General features: G+C 50.3%; 1 protein-coding gene across 1 annotated transcript in view; it reads left to right on the top strand.

Moving 5' to 3' along the window:
• Positions 1 to 17,846, top strand: part of LOC144768022 (alpha-2-macroglobulin-like protein 1) — a 409,313-nt gene that overhangs the window by 256,713 nt on the left and 134,754 nt on the right. The window contains exon 19 of the mRNA XM_078651420.1: positions 11,138 to 11,363. Coding sequence (XP_078507546.1) covers positions 11,138 to 11,363 — 226 coding nt within the window. The remainder of the gene's footprint in view (positions 1 to 11,137; positions 11,364 to 17,846) is intronic.

A 17,846-nucleotide genomic window follows, 5' to 3' on the forward strand; every position in this document is an offset into this window, starting at 1 on the left:
TGCAGTTCAGGGAGTGTTTGCATTCAGTGAGCCTGGAGCAACCTGCTGCAGTTCAGAGAGTGTTTGCATTCAGTAAACCTGGGGAACCCTGCTGCAGTTCAGAGAGTGTTTGCATTCAGTAAACCTGGAGCACCCGGCTGCAGTTCAGAGAGCGTTTGCATTCAGTAAGCCTGGAGCACCCTGCTGCAGTTCAGAGAGTATTTGCATTCAGTAAGCCTGGAGCACCCTGCTGCAGTTCAGGGAGTGTTTGCATTCAGTGAGCCTGGAGCAACCTGCTGCAGTTCAGAGAGTGTTTGCATTCAGTAAGCCTGGAGCACCCGGCTGCAGTTGAGAGAGCGTTTGCATTCAGTAAACCTGGAGCACCCTGCTGCAGTTCAGAGAGCGTTTGTATTCAGTAAGCCTGGAGCACCCGGCTGCAGTTCAGAGAGCGTTTGCATTCAGTAAACCTGGAGCACCCGGCTGCAGTTCAGAGAGCGTTTGCATTCAGTAAACCTGGGGAACCCTGCTGCAGTTCAGAGAGTGTTTGCATTCAGTAAACCTGGAGCACCCGGCTGCAGTTCAGAGAGCGTTTGCATTCAGTAAGCCTGGAGCACCCTGCTGCAGTTCAGAGAGTGTTTGCATTCAGTAAATCTGGAGCACCCTGCTGCAGTTCAGAGAGCGTTTGTATTCAGTAAGCCTGGAGCACCCGGCTGCAGTTCAGAGAGCGTTTGCATTCAGTAAACCTGGAGCACCCGGCTGCAGTTCAGAGAGCGTTTGCATTCAGTAAACCTGGAGCACCCTGCTGCAGTTCAGAGAGTGTTTGGAGCACCCTGCTGCAGTTCAGAGAGTGTTTGCATTCAGTAGGCCTGTAGCACCCTGCTGCAGTTCAGAGAGCGTTTGCATTCAGTAAACCTGGAGCACCCGGCTGCAGTTCAGAGAGCGTTTGCATTCAGTAAGCCTGGGGAACCCTGCTGCAGTTCAGAGAGTGTTTGCATTCAGTAAACCTGGAGCACCCTGCTGCAGTTCAGAGAGTGTTTGCATTCAGTAAACCTGGAGCACCCGGCTGCAGTTCAGAGAGTGTTTGCATTCAGTAAACCTGGGGAACCCTGCTGCAGTTCAGAGAGTGTTTGCATTCAGTAAACCTGGAGCACCCGGCTGCAGTTCAGAGAGCGTTTGCATTCAGTAAGCCTGGAGCACCCTGCTGCAGTTCAGAGAATGTTTGCATTCAGTAAACCTGGAGCACCCTGCTGCAGTTCAGAGAGTGTTTGCATTCAGTAAGCCTGTAGCACCCTGCTGCAGTTCAGGGAGTGTTTGCATTCAGTGAGCCTGGAGCAACCTGCTGCAGTTCAGAGAGTGTTTGCATTCTGTAAGCCTGGAGCACCCGGCTGCAGTTCAGAGAGTGTTTGCATTCAGTAAACCTGGGGAACCCTGCTGCAGTTCAGAGAGTGTTTGCATTCAGTAAACCTGGAGCACCCGGCTGCAGTTCAGAGAGCGTTTGCATTCAGTAAGCCTGGAGCACCCTGCTGCAGTTCAGAGAGTGTTTGCATTCAGTAAACCTGGAGCACCCTGCTGCAGTTCAGAGAGTGTTTGCATTCAGTAAACCTGGAGCACCCGGCTGCAGTTCAGAGAGTGTTTGCATTCAGTAAGCCTGGAGCACCCGTCTGCAGTTCAGAGAGTGTTGGCATTCAGTAAACCTGGAGCACCCGGCTGCAGTTCAGAGAGTGTTTGCATTCAGTAAGCCTGGAGCACCCTGCTGCAGTTCAGAGAGTGTTTGCATTCAGTAAGCCTGGAGCAGCTGGCTGCAGTTCAGAGAGTGTTTGCATTCAGTAAACCTGGAGCACCCGGCTGCAGTTCAGAGAGTGTTTGCATTCAGTAAATCTGGAGCACCCTGCTGCAGTTCAGAGAGTGTTTGCATTCAGTAAACCTGGAGCACCCTGCTGCAGTTCAGAGGGTGTTTGCATTCAGTAAACCTGGAGCACCCTGCTGCAGTTCAGAGAGTGTTTGGAGCACCCTGCTGCAGTTCAGAGAGTGTTTGCATTCAGTAAGCCTGGAGCACCCTGCTGCAGTTCAGAGAGTGTTTGCATTCAGTAAGCCTGGAGCACCCTGCTGCAGTTCAGAGAGTGTTTGCATTCAGTAAGCCTGGAGCACCCTGCAGCAGTTCAGAGAGCGTTTGCATTCAGTAAACCTGGAGCACCCTGCTGCAGTTGAGAGAGCGTTTGCATTCAGTAAACCTGGAGCACCCTGCTGCAGTTCAGAGAGCGTTTGTGTTCAGTAAGCCTGGAGCACCCTGCTGCAGTTCAGAGAGCGTTTCCATTCAGTAAACCTGGAGCACCCGGCTGCAGTTCAGAGAGCGTTTGCATTCAGTAAACCTGGAGCACCCTGCTGCAGTTCAGAGAGCGTTTGCATTCAGTAAACCTGGAGCACCCTGCTGCATTTCAGAGAGTGTTTGCATTCAGTAAACCTGGAGCACCCGGCTGCAGTTCAGAGAGTGTTTGCATTCAGTAAGCCTGGAGCAACCTGCTGAAGTTCAGAGAGTGTTTGCATTCAGTAAACCTGGAGCACCCGGCTGCAGTTCAGAGAGCGTTTGCATTCAGTAAGCCTGGAGCACCCTGCAGCAGTTCAGAGAGCGTTTGCATTCAGTAAACCTGGAGCACCCGGCTGCAGTTCAGAGAGCGTTTGCATTCAGTAAACCTGGAGCACCCTGCTGCAGTTCAGAGAGCATTTGCATTCAGTAAACCTGGAGCACCCTGCTGCAGTTGAGAGAGCGTTTGCATTCAGTAAACCTGGAGCACCCTGCTGCAGTTCAGAGAGTGTTTTCCTTCAGTAAGCCTGGAGCACCCTGCTGCAGTTCAGAGAGTGTTTGCCTTCAGTAAACCTGGAGCACCCTGCTGCAGTTCAGAGAGTGTTTGCATTCAGTAAACCAGGAGCACCCTGCTGCAGTTCAGAGAGTGTTTGCATTCAGTAAGCCTGGAGCGCCCTGCTGCAGTTCAGAGAGTGTTTGCATTCAGTAAGCCTGGAGCACCCTGCTGCAGTTCAGAGAGCGTTTGCATTCAGTAAACCTAGGGCACCCTGCTGCAGTTCAGAGAGTGTTTGCATTCAGTAAACCTGTAGCACCCTGCTGCAGTTCAGAGAGTGTTTGCATTCAGTAAGCCTGTAGCACCCTGCTGCAGTTCAGGGAGTTTTTGCATTCAGTAAGCCTGGAGCACCCTGCTGCAGTTCAGAGAGTGTTTGCATTCAGTAAACCTGGAGCACCCTGCTGCAGTTCAGAGAGTGTTTGCATTCAGTAAGCCTGGAGCACCCTGCTGCAGTTCAGAGAGTGTTTGCATTCAGTAAGCCTGGAGCACCCGGCTGCAGTTCAGAGAGTGTTTGCATTCAGTAAGCCTGGAGCACCCTGCTGCAGTTCAGAGAGTGTTTGCATTCAGTACACCTGGAGCACCCTGCTGCAGTTCAGAGAGTGTTTGCATTCAGTAAACCTGGAGCACCCTGCTGCAGTTCAGAGAGTGTTTGGAGCACCCTGCTGCAGTTCAGAGAGTGTTTGCATTCAGTAAACCTGGAGCACCCTGCTGCAGTTCAGAGAGTGTTTGCATTCAGTAAGCCTGGAGCACCCTGCTGTAGTTGAGAGAGCGTTTGCATTCAGTAAACCTGGAGCACCCTGCTGCAGTTCAGAGAGCGTTTGTATTCAGTAAGCCTGGAGCACCCGGCTGCAGTTCAGAGAGCGTTTGCATTCAGTAAACCTGGAGCACCCGGCTGCAGTTCAGAGAGCGTTTGCATTCAGTAAACCTGGAGCACCCTGCTGCAGTTCAGAGAGCGTTTGCATTCAGTAAACCTGGAGCACCCTGCTGCAGTTGAGAGCGCGTTTGCATTCAGTAAACCTGGAGCTCCCTGCTGTAGTTCAGAGAGCGTTTGCATTCAGTAAACCCGGGGCACCCTGCTGCAGTTCAGAGAGCGTTTGCATTCAGTAAACCTGTAGCACCCTGCTGCAGTTCAGAGAGCGTTTGCATTCAGTAGGCCTGTAGCACCCTGCTGCAGTTCAGAGAGCGTTTGCATTCAGTAAGCCTGTAGCACCCTGCTGCAGTTCAGAGAGCGTTTGCATTCAGTAAACCTGTAGCACCCTGCTGCAGTTCAAAGAGTGTTTGCATTCAGTAAACCTGGAGCACCCTGCTGCAGTTCAGAGAGTGTTTGCATTCAGTAAACCTGGAGCACCCTGCTGCAGTTCAGAGAGTGTTTGCATTCAGTAAACCTGGAGCACCCTGCTGCAGTTCAGAGAGTGTTTGCATTCAGTAAGCCTGGAGCACCCGGCTGCAGTTCAGAGAGGGTTTGCATTCAGTAAGCCTGGAGCACCCGGCTGCAGTTCAGAGAGGGTTTGCATTCAGTAAACTTGGAGCACCCGGCTGCAGTTCAGAGAGGGTTTGCATTCAGTAAACCTGGAGCACCCGGCCGCATTTCAGAGAGTGTTTGCATTCAGTAAGCCTGGAGCACCCTGCTGCAGTTCAGCGAGTGTTTGCATTCAGTAAACCTGGAGCACCCGGCTGCAGTTCAGAGAGTGTTTGCATTCAGTAAACCTGGAGCACCCTGCTGCAGTTCAGAGAGTGTTTGCATTCAGTAAACCTGGAGCACCCTGCTGCAGTTCAGCGAGTGTTTGCATTCAGTAAACCTGGAGCACCCTGCTGCAGTTCAGAGAGTGTTTGCATTCAGTAAACCTGGAGCACCCGGCTGCAGTTCAGAGAGTGTTTGCATTCAGTAAGCCTGGAGCACCCGGCTGCAGTTCAGAGAGTGTTTGCATTCAGTAAGCCTGGAGCACCCGGCTGCAGTTCAGAGAGTGTTTGCATTCAGTTAGCCTGGAGCACCCGGCTGCAGTTCAGAGAGTGTTTGCATTCAGTAAGCCTGGAGCACCCTGCTGCAGTTCAGAGAGTGTTTGCATTCAGTAAACCTGGAGCACCCTGCTGCAGGTCAGAGAGTGTTTGCATTCAGTAAACCTGGAGCACCCGGCTGCAGTTCAGAGAGCGTTTGCATTCAGTAAGCCTGGAGCACCCTGCTGCAGTTCAGAGAGCGTTTGCATTCAGGAAACCTGGAGCACCCGGCTGCAGTTCAGAGAGTGTTTGCATTCAGTAAACCTGGAGCACCCGGCTGCAGTTCAGAGAGCGTTTGCATTCAGTAAGCCTGGAGCACCCTGCTGCAGTTCAGAGAGTGTTTGCATTCAGTAAACCTGGAGCACCCTGCTGCAGTTCAGAGAGTGTTTGCATTCAGTAAACCTGGAGCACCCGGCTGCAGTTCAGAGAGTGTTGGCATTCAGTAAACCTGGAGCACCCTGCTTCATTTCAGAGAGCGTTTGCATTCAGTAAACCTGGGGCACCCTGCTGCAGTTCAGAGAGCGTTTGCATTCAGTAAACCTGTAGCACCCTGCTGCAGTTCAGAGAGCGTTTGGAGCACCCTGCTGCAGTTCAGAGAGTGTTTGCATTCAGTAAACCTGGAGCACCCTGCTGCAGTTCAGAGAGTGTTTGCATTCAGTAAGCCTGGAGCACCCTGCTGTAGTTGAGAGAGCGTTTGCATTCAGTAAACCTGGAGCACCCTGCTGCAGTTCAGAGAGCGTTTGTATTCAGTAAGCCTGGAGCACCCGGCTGCAGTTCAGAGAGCGTTTGCATTCAGTAAACCTGGAGCACCCGGCTGCAGTTCAGAGAGCGTTTGCATTCAGTAAACCTGGAGCACCCTGCTGCAGTTCAGAGAGCGTTTGCATTCAGTAAACCTGGAGCACCCTGCTGCAGTTGAGAGCGCGTTTGCATTCAGTAAACCTGGAGCTCCCTGCTGTAGTTCAGAGAGCGTTTGCATTCAGTAAACCCGGGGCACCCTGCTGCAGTTCAGAGAGCGTTTGCATTCAGTAAACCTGTAGCACCCTGCTGCAGTTCAGAGAGCGTTTGCATTCAGTAGGCCTGTAGCACCCTGCTGCAGTTCAGAGAGCGTTTGCATTCAGTAAGCCTGTAGCACCCTGCTGCAGTTCAGAGAGCGTTTGCATTCAGTAAACCTGTAGCACCCTGCTGCAGTTCAAAGAGTGTTTGCATTCAGTAAACCTGGAGCACCCTGCTGCAGTTCAGAGAGTGTTTGCATTCAGTAAACCTGGAGCACCCTGCTGCAGTTCAGAGAGTGTTTGCATTCAGTAAACCTGGAGCACCCTGCTGCAGTTCAGAGAGTGTTTGCATTCAGTAAGCCTGGAGCACCCGGCTGCAGTTCAGAGAGGGTTTGCATTCAGTAAGCCTGGAGCACCCGGCTGCAGTTCAGAGAGGGTTTGCATTCAGTAAACTTGGAGCACCCGGCTGCAGTTCAGAGAGGGTTTGCATTCAGTAAACCTGGAGCACCCGGCCGCATTTCAGAGAGTGTTTGCATTCAGTAAGCCTGGAGCACCCTGCTGCAGTTCAGCGAGTGTTTGCATTCAGTAAACCTGGAGCACCCGGCTGCAGTTCAGAGAGTGTTTGCATTCAGTAAACCTGGAGCACCCTGCTGCAGTTCAGAGAGTGTTTGCATTCAGTAAACCTGGAGCACCCTGCTGCAGTTCAGCGAGTGTTTGCATTCAGTAAACCTGGAGCACCCTGCTGCAGTTCAGAGAGTGTTTGCATTCAGTAAACCTGGAGCACCCGGCTGCAGTTCAGAGAGTGTTTGCATTCAGTAAGCCTGGAGCACCCGGCTGCAGTTCAGAGAGTGTTTGCATTCAGTAAGCCTGGAGCACCCAGCTGCAGTTCAGAGAGTGTTTGCATTCAGTTAGCCTGGAGCACCCGGCTGCAGTTCAGAGAGTGTTTGCATTCAGTAAGCCTGGAGCACCCTGCTGCAGTTCAGAGAGTGTTTGCATTCAGTAAACCTGGAGCACCCGGCTGCAGTTCAGAGAGTGTTGGCATTCAGTAAACCTGGAGCACCCTGCTTCATTTCAGAGAGCGTTTGCATTCAGTAAACCTGGGGCACCCTGCTGCAGTTCAGAGAGCGTTTGCATTCAGTAAACCTGTAGCACCCTGCTGCAGTTCAGAGAGCGTTTGCATTCAGTAAGCCTGTAGCACCCTGCTGCAGTTCAGAGAGCGTTTGCATTCAGTAAGCCTGGAGCACCCTGCTGCAGTTCAGAGAGCGTTTGCATTCAGTAAGCCTGTAGCACCCTGCTGCAGTTCAGAGAGCGTTTGCATTCAGTAAGCCTGTAGCACCCTGCTGCAGTTCAGAGAGCGTTTGCATTCAGTAAACCTGGAGCAGCCTGCTGCAGTTCAGAGAGCGTTTGCATTCAGTAAGCCTGGAGCACCCTGCTGCAGTTCAGAGAGCGTTTGCATTCAGTAAGCCTGTAGCACCCTGCTGCAGTTCAGAGAGCGTTTGCATTCAGTAAGCCTGTAGCACCCTGCTGCAGTTCAGAGAGCGTTTGCATTCAGTAAACCTGGAGCAGCCTGCTGCAGTTCAGAGAGTGTTTGCATTCAGTAAACCTGGAGAACCCGGCTGCAGTTCAGAGAGCGTTTGCATTGAGTAAGCCTGTAGCACCCTGCTGCAGTTCAGAGAGCGTTTGCATTCAGTAAACCTGGAGCAGCCTGCTGCAGTTCAGAGAGTGTTTGCATTCAGTAAACCTGGAGAACCCGGCTGCAGTTCATAGAGTGTTTGCATTCAGTAAACCTGGAGCACCCGGCTGCAGTTCAGAGAGTGTTTGCATTCAGTAAACCTGGAGCACCCTGCTGCAGTTCAGAGAGTGTTTGCGTTCAGTAAACCTGGCGCACCCTGCTGCAGTTCAAAGAGTGTTTGCATTCAGTAAACCTGGAGCACCCGGCTGCAGTTCATAGAGCGTTTGCATTGAGTAAGCCTGGAGCACCCTGCTGCAGTTCAGAGAGTGTTTGCATTCAGTAAACCTGGAGCACCCTGCTGCAGGTGAGAGAGCGTTTGCATTCAGTAAACCTGGAGCACCCTGCTGCAGTTCAGAGAGTGTTTGCATTCAGTAAACCTGGAGCACCCGGCTGCAGTTCATAGAGTGTTTGCATTCAGTAAACCTGGAGCACCCGGCTGCAGTTCAGAGAGTGTTTGCATTCAGTAAACCTGGAGCACCCGGCTGCAGTTCAGAGAGTGTTTGCATTCAGTAAGCCTGGAGCACCCGGCTGCAGTTCAGAGAGTGGGTCTTTCTTGGGCCATCGGCTTAGACAGAGCTATTTTCACAGGACCAGTGGCGTGACTTTACTTGAGGGCCCCCATGCAGGATATGCTTATGGGACCCCACCACGTCTCTATAATTAAATAAATTGAGTAAAAATATATATTTCTGGGATGAATTATAGTCTAGATATGGGATTTCCCACAGTGAAACCTGCAGACCTATCTTCTATTTATTATATTATGTTTTCAGGTACACAAAACAGTATAGTAACATTTTCACTGAAAAAAAAGTCCAATTTAAAACACATTACATCTTTAACTGCAACATACCACTTGAATGTAAATTGTCTTTATCTAACATAGAAGCTAAAAAACAAAACATTTTGGATTCCCAGTCCCTGCGATTTACAAAGTTATTGGGTTTGCAACCACAAAATGGCTCTTTAATATGAACTAAACCGATTTTGCAATTCAGTAAAGCCTTTCAGAGTCCCCTTTCGGTAATAATTCCCTTAAAGCCACCTGGCATTATCATCAACTGCCCAATAAAATCATGTGCTTGGTCCCTTACCTCGTAAGCCCATTTACATTCCTTTGGTATAACAGACTCCCCTGTTATACACCAGAGAAGGATTTCAGTTTGGACACTAAAATTGCAATGCTGCTGAACACTCCCGATATTCTAGTATGAAAACCCAAACATAGGGGCCGATTAGGGTGGCGGAAGGACTTTGTCCGTCCGCCATCCTGTCGTGGCAAGGGACCGTCCGCCATAATGGCAGAGGTCCCGTGCGTCGAATTAGGATGCACCCACCACTGTGGCGAAAGCACCGCCCGCCACAATGCTAAAAATGCATGTTGTGCGTTTCAAAGCACAACATGACAGGCACCGCGCGGTGCCTGCCATGTTGTACTTTGAAACGCAGGGGGGTACCATAGGTACGCACCATGTGCACCCCCCACTCCCCCTTCACCCTGGGGGCCTGCAACGGGCCCCCAAAGCAAACACCGTATCCCTTTGCGTGGCGACATTGCCACCACGGAAAGGCATTCCCCAAAGCCCATCCTAATATGGCTGGCGGTGTCTGATAGACACCGCCACCATATTAGACCTTTTCCGCCACGGTCGCGAGGCGACCGTGGCGTAAAAGCGGCGGACGGTCTTCCCGTCTGCCACGGACCCCCCCAGCCATCCCAATGTGGCGGGGGTCATTTGAGTGAGGATGGCGGACGGATTGCCCCCCGGGCCGTTGGTGGCAATCCGTCCGCCATCCTAATCAGCCCCATACTTTGTGGAAACAATGAAGGAAATGGATTTCACGCTCTATGTATGTGTACAAGAAATCATCCATTAGACCCTACACAGTGACCATGCATTATTCCATTTCAGGTGTGAGTAGTTGATGCATCCTGGTACTTGTAGTGCTGTCTATAATGGGAAAATCAAAATAACAAGTACTGGGTTGCATAAAAGATGCATCTTACAAGAGAGAGGTTGAGATCTCCGCTTTACAATACTGCAACCTGAAATAGGTATCTACATTTTGAATTCATTGAATTTTTATATGAAACACAAAGGTGATCTGCTTTGTAAACTGCTTTGGTTTAAAACAAATACACAAAGCACTTGAAAATAGTTAAGTAAAGCTGCTTACTTTCGTTTTTAATGTTGTGCTTTTATTGGTGTATAGTCAATTGTTTTTAAACTATATGTATAGCATGGTGCTTTCAACTTTTGCCTGACAGATTATTCAAAGCATGCCCAAGGGAAACAAGGACTCTGGGGTTCTATACAGAGCCTTTAATAGAAACATTGGGAAACCACTTGCAATTGCTAACATTTATTGTCCTGGCTGTTATTCCCCCCCCTTATCAATACATATCAATACATACCTTTAACAGTTGATGTAAGAAGAAAACTCTTTAAAATGTATTTCGAGCTGCCCTAATGGCCCTTGACTGATAACTTTAGTAAGTAAACAAAGACAGAAAGGCCATGCCAAAATGAATTCAGATTATTTCATATAAAGTTCTTGAGAATCATGTGCAGGCCTTTGCAGAATATTAAAACATGAAGAGAAAGAGCTGTCATTTTTCTCTGGGGTAGGTGGCAACCCTACCTCTGGTCCAGCTATACCTGTGCTACTTGGAGAAGTGTGGCTCAATGGTTAGAGCAGCAGACCCTGATGCAGAGGTCTGGCCCGGGACCAGGGTTCAATTCCTGCCTCGGCTGGTCTTGGGCTCAGTTTCCTTGGACCTGATAATTCTCGCCTCGGTGCCTATTCTAATCATGGGTCCCACTCTGGGCAATAGCTTGCTTAATCTCCACAACGGCCCCAACAGCGCTGGGATGCCTGGCTTCACCTTGGGGGTGCCCAGGAGTGGGCATTTCACAGGGAAAAGCCAGGAAGGGTTCCACAGTGGTATGTGTACAGCACCAAGACGCCTCAGGGTATAAGTGCGCTATACAAGTACGAATTCTTCTTCCCCTCTAAGAGGAGCAGTGCTCTCCGCTCACTCATTTAAGGTGAGTGGCAGGCTCAGAATGAAGAGAAACAAATACATTAGTTTGTTTCTTTTTAGTCCTGGGGCTGTTGTGTCAGCTCAGAGTATGTTGCACAGAGCAGGCGCTTTAGACAGACACACCCTGCACGGACATGCTGGGAGGGGCATTTTATGTAGAGAAGGCTGGGGGCCCGTCAGCGCCGCAGGGGTGTCTGTAACACCCCTGCCCTGGAAGCTTGTCACATAACATAACATATATTTGTAAAGCGCATGTTCACCCATAGGTCTCGGTGCTGAACAACAGATGTTTATTGTTACCCAACGGTACTCATTTTATCGACCTCAGGTGGATGAAAGGCTGAGTGGACCTGCCGGTATTGGAACCTGTGACCATGAGGTCGAACATAGGCCCCTGCAGTGGATGCATTAGTCCACGGAGCCACCAGACCCGGCTTACACGGGTGGCAGGGGGTCCACAGAGAGTTGAGGGGTGGAGAAGGAAAAGGTCACAGGCCCCAGACTTGACCCTGCTTTCTTTGTTTTGTATTGGCACCAGCGAAACTGGAAAGACTGACGTCCAAGTGACCGCCCCAGACACCATCACTGAGTGGAAAGCTGACGCCTTCTGCATGGGGGACGTCGGCTTGGGAATAGCGCCCAGTGCTGGCCTTACGGTCTTCCAGCCGTACTTTGTGGACGTGCACCTGCCGTACTCTGTCGTTCGCGGGGAGGAGTTTCCGCTGAAGGCCACAGTCTTCAACTATCTGAGGGAATGCGTGCAGGTACGTGACAAAGAAATCAGCGTGGCTGGGTTTTTATGTTAGTGCACGATTGGAACCTCTGAAGTTGAGGCTGAAGGCGAGGTGAATTTCCCACGGTGCCTAGCGTTGGTTCATAGATGTATAAGGACTACCTGCACATCCAGTCTTTGGCCTCTCTGCAGAGCACATAGATAAATGGTTGCATATGTGCCAATTTTAATGAAGGAACATGTGAGGTCTGCAGATGGAGGATTTCAGAAAGATGAAGGCAGAAAACTGGTGTAAACAGTCCAAAAGAGGGAGAGACAATAGAAGAAAGTGCTGCGAAAGCGTGAACAGGAGTGTCTAGGGTACTCTGAAGGCTTCTACCACAGACCTGCCAAGTCACACAATTCCACAGTGTATAGCAAGGAATCAGCCATCTCCACAAGGCCTCCGGGTGAACAGCCTATATTTATTTATTTATTTATTTATTTAGGCATTTTTATATAGCGCGGACTTTCCCCGAAGGTGTCAGAGCGCTTCACAATAGGAACAGAACTGATACATGAGAACATTACAAGTGAACAAATTACAAAAGCAAACGTTACATTACGTGAGGTAAAAGTGACAATCGAGAGCAAACAAAATACAAGAGGTAGCAAACGGTCCATTACAGGAGGAAAACGTGACATGTGTGCAGGTTACAAAAGCGTACAAAGTACAAGTAGAGGTAAAATACTGCAATACATGGAGGACACTCAAACACAAGAACAAACGCTACTTAGGCAATGGTGTCACTTGTGCAAGTATCGAAAGCAAACAAAATACAAGAGGTAGCAAACAGTGTGTTACAAGGGAAAAGTGACGTGTGCATGTGTAGGAGAGTAGGGTCTGCAATCCTATGATCACCCAGATTTTTGCTTTTTGCTGCACTGGTTTACGACTTTCCCTGGCTGTGGGCCTGCTAATCAGACCCACAGCCTAGCTGTTCTCTCTATCCAAATTGTACTCAGGTACTGAATTGGCACTGGGCCCTCTCCAAGTCCCTGTACTCAGGGCTGAGGTGTACCCAGAAGTCTCCCAGGGGCTGAAGCATGTATTATGCCACCCCTGGGCTGACTAACTAAACTGACACAACTGGCTGCACGACAGCTGGGGCAAGGTGGTGTACTCACCCTTTGCTTTAGATATAGTATACCTATATCTAACCCTAAAAATGGACACACAGATCTCCTATCAGTCACTCCTATGGCAGGCCTTAACAATCCTGAAGGCAGAGTGCTTGGAATCGTGTGAGATGGTGCTCTGGCATGAGCTGAGCCTGTCTGCGGCTTTCGGGATCCATCCCTTAGCCGTTTCCATGATATCGCATACCATATACTCTTAAGTGCATTATAATCCTCGCGGTTATATGCCAACTCTGGTATCGCTTTATCAAAACATGTCGAGTAAGGTGTCATACGAATTGGAATACTAACCCCTCGCCAATTCTGGCGACGGGGTTAGCATTCCACCCTTCTAGAGGGACACGACATGTATGTAACCCCTAACCCCGGTTAAAGTCAAACAGAGCCTCAGCTCCACAAAATGGATGCTGCCACCGAGACACAAGTCTGCCCTCCTGCTGCTGGGAGTCCTCCCAGAGCAGGAGATAAGGACAAAGGGTTTCCTGCCAGGGGCGGTGCCAGCACCGTCCCAGACAGGGTTTTGTGTATTGTAGGTAGGCAGGGCTTTAGAGGAAGGTGACTGCACGTGGCACCCCGGTGCTCACTGTGCATAGGCTGGCTGGAACCAGTTCCAGGGTCACTCCAGACCCTGTGCTGGGGAAAAGCCCGCCAAGGAAGTGGGTGTAACCACCCCCCTCCTAGTCCCACCCCTAGGGCAGGACTTAGTCGCGTGCCAGCCCCTTTTTACAGGATAAAGGTAGGAACTGGCCCCCTTCCAAATTAGATCATCTTTGAATCCTGAAACTACTTTCCACGAAAGGAACTCAAGACTTCTTCCTAAGATTTCTCCCTTGTGACTAAGGAGTAGTCACCCTGCATCCGCAGGCACCATCTTAAGAACACTGCGGTCTGCTGCAAGTCTCTCCTCCGGATCAAGACTGCCCAGCTCGACGAGAACCGGCTTCCCTGGCACCTCTGACCTCTACCTGCATCATCAGTCACGCTGAGATTCGTGGGTGTGACGAGACCTCGAGGGACCGGCCATCTTCAAGACTGCACGACTTCTTTCCAGCAAGCCCGCCGAATAATTTCCTGGTGAGTGCTTTGGGGTCCGAGAAGCCCCGACCCTGAGCAGCTCCAGCACCGAAGTGCAGCCTCCCAGCATCTCCACGATCTGCGTGGGGCCCTTCTGCTTTTTGCTGCTCACCGCGTTGTTTGGCTACTAGCCCGCTGGCTTGTGGCCTTCTGAACGACGCCCGACGACATTTCTGCTGCTGGTCTGGTTGCTCCAGGCTGGCCCTTTCTCCCTTCCAAAAGAGGAGCACCCCGGACCCTCCTGGTCCACTCAAGACGCCATTTTGAGTCCACCGCGTGGGCTTGAATTAGCCAAGGCTTGTTGCCCAATCCTGGGTAACTTCGACGCCGACAGCTTCATCCATCGTGGGACAGCTCGCCTCTCCATCCTGGTCGCCGACAACGCCTCCTGGTCCGTGAGATCTGCAGAGCCAGCGTCGCCCACTCACCAAGTCGAGGTGACTTCGCCCGGTGCCATCCTGGTGCCCACTTAATCACTGGCTAGTGATTCAAGAACTTGGTCCCCTCTGCTTTCAGGTTTCTTCTTCCTTGATCCAGGCTTGGATCCATCGAACTTTTCTTCACTGGTCGCCTGCCAGCAACTTCCTTCTTCCAGGCTCCTGGTCCGGCAACGAGATTCCCGACGTCTTTTCAGACCTATGCAGCTGCAGCCCCTGGGCTAGGTAACTTCGGCACTTCGGTGTCCCAGCATAGCCTCACTATCCTAGGGTCAGGATCCACTGTCGTTTTCTTCCTACCAGGTCGGGTTCGCCCGTGAACACTAACTTTGCCTTTACTAGCCTCCATAGACTTTGTCCCGCATCCCGCGTGAGAGTGCACACTCTGCACCCGAGTCCCCTAGGTCTCCTAGAAGTAATCTAACGATTCTATAGTCAAGTCCTAGCGATTCCAAAGCCTATTAGTACTGTACTTACCTGCTAGTAATTTCGCATTCCACTTTTAGAATATATGGTTTTTCGTGCCCCTCGGGCATTTGTGTATAACGTGCTAACTTAAGTATTTTCGTAAGAGTTTTGTTGTGTGCCTAGCACCCTGTCCTCATAAAGAGTACAGGGTTGTTGTGATTCTAATAAATACACTGTTTATTTTCATAACACTTGTGTGGTGTCCTTTCACTGGGTGTTCAAGGGGTAATGTGATGGTAAAACAGCTGGCTTAACACGCCCTCTAGAGTCTTAGCCTTAGACTGCTCGTATCCATGCTACTAGGATAGCTGGTCTATAAGGTTGACTTACAACCAATCATCAATAAGGGTTGTTTGGACTGATATATAGTGATCACTAGAATAGTGAACACTGCACATCAGGCCAACTTCTCACATTGGTGAGCAGCGGTTGGGATTTGAGCTTGCTGTTGTTTTACCACACATGCCCTAAGAATATCTTGTGAAAGATCACATAAGTACTAAAGGTACATATAACTTAGCTTAGAATACTCTGAGTTCTACTGAACCAGCTGGTGTAGCTCCTAGGGCCTAGCACACCCTAAACTACAACTCTAGCAAGGGATCAGTAGGCAAACATATAGTGTAGGTAAGTGCACCACTTACACCTCACTAGAAAAGCATGTCTACCCAGGGAGAATCTACTGAGACTCCCCTGGTCAGTGTTGACCCTCCACAGGTCACTTCAAGATATGCAGCTCTCAGTTTCCAGGAGATGAGACAAATCTGTGTCTCCAGAAAACTGAAGCAGGGGTCTAACCCCACCATTCCCTTTCTGATAGGTCTCTTAGAGACATATGATGCCAGAAAGCTTTCTCAGTTACATGAGAACATGCCAGCCTTAGAGGGAACCTCTGGGGATCCAGACCTCCCCAACACTGCTACTGCAGTTGAGGAGGAGGAGGATCAGGAGGAACTCTCTGGGGATGAGGTAGACAAAGGTCTTGAGGTAGTCAGAAGGCTAACCAGGACCAACTTAGACTTACTTGGGCTAGGATCTGGGGGACCCCCAGTACTAACCCGAAGTGGGCCTAACCTTGGAGTTAGGAGAGATAGATCTCTTTCTAGGGACTCCAATAGATCTCTGCACTCTAATGCCTCTTCTCAGGGGAGAAGGAATCCTCCACAGAGGAGATTTACTTCCCCTCAGAGAAGGGAGCATGAAGCTAGGATGAGACAAGCTGAACTGAGGATTGAAAGGGAAGAACTTGCCCTGGCCAAAGAGAAGCTTGCCTTTGCTAGAGAGCAGCAGATGAGTGGGCTAGCTCCCACTGGTGGCAGCAATCTCCCAAGAGATAGAGAGAAGGGTTTAGATACTAAACACCTGACTAAAATAGTGCCCCCCTTTAAGCAAGGGGATGATATCCAGAAATGGATGGCTGCTCTGGAGAGGGCCTGCACTGTGCAGTGCATTCCCCAGAGTCAGTGGGCAGCTATACTGTGGCTCTCCTTTGATGGTAAAGGTAGAGATAAGCTCCTCACTACAAGAGTAGAGGATGCTAACAATTACCAGGTCCTGAAGAATACACTGGTTGATGGGTTTGGTTTAACCACTGAGCAGTACAGGTTGCTGTTCAGAGATACCCAGAAAACTCAGTCTCAGGACTGGTCTGACTTTGTGGATTGTGCCACTAAGGCTTTGGAGGGCTGGTTGCTGGGTAGCAAGGTTACAGATTACACAGGATTGTATAATCTAATGATGAGAGAACAAATTTTAAACAATTGTCAGAACCAGTTGTTGCACCAGCACCTTGTTGATTCAGATCTGACCTCTCCCCAAGAATTGGGAAAGAAGGCAGACAAATGGGTCAGGACAAGGATCAAGCAGAACCAGAACCAGAACCAGGGTGGTCAGAAGAAAGCAGACCAGAAGGGTAATGTTAAGAATGAGCAAAATGACCAGAAGTCTTCACCAGGTCCCCAACAAACCAAAGAGGGTGGGGGTCAGGCTTCCCAGAAGAAGAAGACTCAAGAAGGCCAGTCAAAAAGGTGGTGCCAGTACTGTAAAAGTAAATCTCACTGGTTTAGTGAGTGCACCAAAAGAGGAGGACAAACTCCTGCCACTACAGCCCCTAAGGCAACTGCACCCCCTAGTACAGTCAGTAGTGGTAGTGCACCTCCCAAGGCATTAGTTGGGTTAACCTTGGGTACTGAGGGGTCTGACAACTTAGTTGGCACACTCACTCAGGCTGTCCTTGTCTGTACAGGGGATATGGATATGTCCCCTGAAATAAGTCCCAATACTTTGGGCAAATACAGGCAGACACCTTTGATTAATGGCAAAATGGCTCAGGCCTATAGGGACACTTGTGCCAGTGTCACCATGGTGACACCTAACTTTGTGGACCCTGGACAGATCATGCCAGGTACTGATTTCCTGGTGACCAATGCCAGCAATGTCACTACTAGTCATAGTGTGGCAATTGTGGCTTTCTCCTGGGGTGGAGTGAAGGGACAAAAGAAAGTTGTAGTCAGTTCAGACCTCCCAGTTGATTGTTTGTTGGGCAATGATTTGGAGTCATCACAATGGTCAGAAGTGGAGCAGAGGACTCACATGGAAATGTTAGGCTTGCCAGCACATGTGCTTGCTGTGACTAGGTCACAGGCCAGAAAATGCCCCACTGAACAGGTGCTGGATCCTGAAATGATGGACCAGACACCTTCCAAGAAGAAGAGCAGTAAGGGTAAGGCTTTGCCTTCCCCCTTACCCCAGGTTGAGGATCAAGTCTCTGAGGAGGCTGATCTGAGAGAACTGAGGGAAACTGAGCCTAAAGAGCTTGAACTTGATCAAGTTGAGTTTCTGGGCTCAGGGGGACCCTCCAGAGCAGACCTGGGGAAGGAACAGTTGAGCTGCCCTTCCCTTGAACCCCTCAGACAGCAGGCTGCTGCTGAGGCTGCAGGGAATGCCACAGGTGCCCACAGGGTATACTGGGAAGATGGACTCCTGTACTCTGAGTCAAGAGACCCCAAGCCTGGTGCAACCAGGAGGCTGGTCATCCCCTTGTCTCTGAGAGGTTTCCTTCTCACCTTGGCCCATGAAATTCCCCTTGCAGGTCATTTAGGTCAGACAAAGACTTGGGACAGGCTTGTCTCACACTTTCACTGGCCCCATATGAATGAGAATACCAAGGAGTTTTGTCGCTCCTGTGTCACTTGCCAAGCCAGTGGTAAGTCAGGTGGCACAACAAAGGCCCCCCTCATACCACTACCTGTGGTGGGGGTTCCCTTTGAAAGAGTGGGGATTGACATTGTTGGTCCAATGGAACCCCAGACAGCATCAGGGCACAAGTTTAAACTGGTGGTAGTGGATCATGCCAC

This window comes from Lissotriton helveticus, chromosome 7, assembly GCF_964261635.1.
Source record: "Lissotriton helveticus chromosome 7, aLisHel1.1, whole genome shotgun sequence".
In the NCBI taxonomy this organism is placed as follows: domain Eukaryota; kingdom Metazoa; phylum Chordata; class Amphibia; order Caudata; family Salamandridae; genus Lissotriton; species Lissotriton helveticus.